This window comes from Cynara cardunculus, assembly GCF_001531365.2.
Source record: "Cynara cardunculus var. scolymus isolate 2C chromosome LG 7, CcrdV1, whole genome shotgun sequence".
NCBI lineage: Eukaryota > Viridiplantae > Streptophyta > Magnoliopsida > Asterales > Asteraceae > Cynara > Cynara cardunculus.
Genome location: NC_037534.1, coordinates 1,651,050 through 1,655,532, shown reverse-complemented (window position 1 = coordinate 1,655,532; position 4,483 = coordinate 1,651,050). Strand labels below are relative to the sequence as shown.

The 4,483-nt window shown below is 27.9% G+C and overlaps 1 protein-coding gene across 1 annotated transcript; it reads left to right on the top strand.

Annotated features, from left to right (window-relative positions):
* Positions 1-299: 299 nt before the first annotated feature.
* Positions 300-1,606, top strand: LOC112515923 (transcription factor PRE1). The gene is made up of 2 exons (XM_025122901.1): positions 300-439; positions 1,429-1,606. Exons 1-2 carry the CDS (start codon positions 326-328, stop codon positions 1,579-1,581), a joined length of 267 nt encoding a protein of 88 aa, XP_024978669.1. The 5' UTR covers positions 300-325; the 3' UTR covers positions 1,582-1,606.
* The last annotated feature ends 2,877 nt before the right edge of the window (positions 1,607-4,483 follow it).

The window sequence follows — 4,483 nt, the reverse complement described above, 5'->3', positions numbered from 1 at the left end:
GAAATATAAAAGAGAGGACCCCTCCTAAATATAGTGGACAAATTGCTTTTTCCAAAGCAAACGTCGTCTTCATATTCAACATCGTTGGCCATGCTTCGTACCCTTTCTCTTCTGCTTCAATTCTCCCTCTTAATTCTTAAGTTCAATTCATTTCTTTTATGTTAATTAATTAATTAATTTTAGACTCTCATATTTCCACCTCACGAAACATATACATCCATCGTCTATATATATTTATCCACCATTACCACCTCTCTCCATTCCATTCCATTCTCACCTACACACATCCAATTCCAATTCCACTTCCAATTCCGTTCTAATCATAATGTCGAGTAGAAGATCAAGGGAAGCTCCCAGAATCACCGATGATCAGATCATACAACTCCTCTCCAAGTTGCAACAACTTCTTCCTGAGATTCGCAATCGTCGTTCCAACAAGGTAATCTTATTCAATCAAACGCGTAATTTTCTCCCCATCTACGGGTTAAAGATTAGTTCATCTTTCAAACCATATGTACATACATACAGTCACACACACACACACACACACATATATATGTATATATATATATATATATATATATATTATATCCTTAATTGACATTTGTCGTCAACGATCTTTTGACTTCAAAAAATGATGAGGATTTGAGTTCCATTTCGAAGTTATTCGACCATTTATTTTTCATTGGTAATTAAGGGGATAACTGGTATCATGCATACGAATTACGAATTATATATATATATATATATATATATATATGTTGAAAAGTGGATGTGATTTTATGTTGGGTGGTGTTGTAAAAATTAAAAAACCCTAAGCTAGAAAAGAGTCAAAAGTGAGTGGATACTGTGCTTTGACTTTTCAATTTCTTCGATTTATTAATTGTAATCACTGTGCATGTGAGAGTCGACACTAACATATAAACGTCAAGGGACTGTTTCAGGGTCACATGAGTAGTTGTAGAACAACACCATACTACACTACAATATATTCATCTACCCTCTAACCGTAAAACCACTTTTATATATATATATATATATATACACATACATACATATATATATATATATAAAGAGAGAGAGAGAGAGAGAGAGAGAGAGAGAAGGGATGTTTAAATGATTACATATTAGTCAATTAGATACGATTTTACACTAAATTCACATGTGATTACAACATGACTTTGCCCACTGATCAACTTGTTTGTATACATGTATGTATCTTGCGTTGACAGTATTCCATGATATCATTTGATTGCAATGTAATATCACATGTGATTTGATTGTTTCTCATGTTCTTTTATTTGAATTTATTCTCGTTTAAGACCCCTCTATCTCTATGTATATTTAGTTTTTGTGTGTGTGTGTGTGTGTTTGTTCTAATATTTTATTTATATATTTTTGTTAAGAAAACTGAAATTTTGGGTACAGGCATCAGCATCGAAGGTGTTACAAGAGACTTGTAACTATGTGAGAAGCTTGCATCAAGAGGTTGATGATCTTAGCGACCGATTGTCACAGTTGTTGTCCACTGTTGATGCGAATAGCCCCGAAGCTTCAATTATTCAAAGTTTAATCATGTAATGTTTTGTACTGAATAGCATTTCAATTCTAATTCTATATATCTATACTATATTATAAAATACTTAACAAAAACTCTTAAAAACCATTTTTATGCATGAGTTGCTGTTTATTGATGCATATTACTTAATATATAAGATTACAAGTAAATTGTGCGTAAATACAACTTATTAAATCTCCATGTTTGAATTCGTGTAACTAACTGCAGATAAACATAATAAAATACATGATAAACTTCTTATTTTAAATATAAAAAATCTAAAATACAATTAAGATAATTATTGAATTTTAGCAGAATACTTAATATTATCTTTATAAAAAATTACATTATTGAACAAAAAAATAAATTACTTCATTATTAAACCTAATTTAATTATAATTAAAAAAATTGAATTAAAGAAATTATAACAAAAGAATGAGAATTTAATATATTTTTTTAAATTTATATTTTATTAAAAAATAAAAACATTATCGCTTTCTCAAAATCACATAAAATCATATTATAACATCGACGGAAACAAAAAAAAATGAAACATTAAAATCGAAATGCATTTCGTTGCATTGTGCGAGTATACTTCTAGTATATACATTAAAATGGTACTTATGGTTAATTAATTTGATTACATCGTTGTTGATCACTCCAACTAGGGTTTATAATTAATACCAGAATGAGAATTATAAAAATTCTAATAACTACGTCATCTTGATCTTACAAATTATGTATAAATTACTTGTATGCACATGTATATATATATATATATATATATATCATATAGATGAACGTTTACTAGGATGTATCTCAGCTTTTTTTTTTTTTTTCAATTTTCCCTTAAATATGACTCTCTCTCTCTATATATATATATATATGTGGTGTATATATACGGTTGGGTTCCGATAATAAACATAAGAAGAAATCTTCAGTTGGATCAATCCTAATTGAATGTCAACATTAACGAGGTGCACCAAGATGCACCAGATCAATTCTCTTCTAAAATGAAATTTATGGGTGAACATGAGATTAAAAGTGATCAAGAGCTCAGATTATCTTCTTACGTTTATCGCTATAACTTTCTTTCTCACACGATCTTTTGTCTGTATACATATATATATATATATGTGTGTGTGTGTGTGTGTGTGTGTGTATGTAGGACGATAATCAAATGAGAATCACTAAAATGTTATATACTCGTGAGAACCGACATAAAAATATTTTTTATATGATTTTGTTTAATAAAAAACTATGATCTAAGATATCATATATGTTTGTGTTCATATTATGGAAAAAATTCTATGTGAAACAATATTTTAAATCCTAGCATTTGATGAAAAATATGTAAAAGATTATTTTAAAATATGTACTCAAAAGTTTATAAATTTTTGTGGTTCTCGTTTTATTTGCCTATATATACATACATATATAGAGTTTGTTTCAAATACAACCTATCGCATTTGTACAACCAATGCAACCCAATAAATTGAGATATTTATGGAAATGATGAGAGTTCATTTATTATGATTTGAATATTTATAGAAGATGAATATGATTCATTAATTATGATCAATACTTTATATTAGGAAACAATCAAAACTTCTATGAAATCACATATTAATCAAATGAAATGGACGGTTGAGATTAGGTTGTATTGGTTGCACAAATATGAAGGGTTATATAATAACCAACATCTATATATATATATATATATATATATATATAGAAAGAGAAAGAGAGGGAGGGAGAAAGTAAGGTTCAAATGGAAATGATAATTATTTAAGAAAACAAAAAAAAATATCGTTAACTTACAAAATCACAACGTCAAAAAAATAAAAGCAGATAACTTTTGAACCTATATGATTTTTCACATGAATATATATATATATATATATATATATATCTGACAGGTAGAGGTACCATTCTTCCATAACTGATGTTCCTTTAAGAAGTTGATATGCCCCACAGGAATGAAAGTTGAATGTAGAAGAAATTAAAAATCCAATATATTTTTATTTAAATGGTTAAATTAAATTAATAAGTGGTTGTTGTGAATTTATCCTAAAATAAATAAAAACAAAATAAGAGATGGGGATTAATTAGGGTTTCCTTCATTTACTGCATAATCTAATGTTAATTACTTACTCCAAATTCAACATTAATTACTTGGGTTTTAAGTTTAAATCATTCATACCAAACTTAGGGTTTTTGGGATTAATATATTTTTTGCTTAATTATTACATAATGGAAATTATCATCTCTTCAAAAACCGACACACACATATATCTCGTTTGTATATGAATGGATGATATATGATTCAGGGACGCGTGGACCTATAAAATTTTCAATTGGTCGCACCATTTGACTATGAAAAATGATGACACTAACATGATTCGAACTTGGGTCTGGGGTGAAATAAAAGTCTTGCAAACCAACTATATCAAATAAAATTTGTTTTCATTATAGTTTCAAAATACATACAGTGGCACACAACAGATTAATATGGTTGTACATTTTACAAAAAAAAAATTACCCTTAAATGAAATAAGCTTTTATTTAAATGGGAAATTGGGCATTTGCATATTTATTAATTTTGTAAGGATTTAAACACGACATCTACACACCACAGTTGATATCATGTACTTGACATGACACAAATACTAGACGAAAAATTGTCGGGAAGTAACTTCACTTTCAATACTATTTTACTTTTGTTTCGTTGTTATTATGGATAACAAGGAGAAGAACGTGTGTCGGTTTTCTAAAGGACAATGCACTTGTCATTCTTACGAATAATCGTATTTTTAATTTAAATACAATATAACAATAACATATACAAGCATTAAATGTTTTTTTCTTCAAAAAATAGAATAATTTGTCATTAAAAAATAAGTAATTTAGGGTTTAAGAGAATTT

What these genes read in the sequence shown, in the direction of transcription:
- LOC112515923 (XM_025122901.1), top strand. Translation starts at nt 326, where the DNA reads ATGTCGAGTAGAAGATCAAGGGAAGCTCCCAGAATCACCGATGATCAG. An exon ending in GCAATCGTCGTTCCAACAAG is followed by an intron (nt 440 to 1,428) that starts GTAATCTTATTC and finishes TTTTGGGTACAG; the next exon opens with GCATCAGCATCGAAGGTGTT.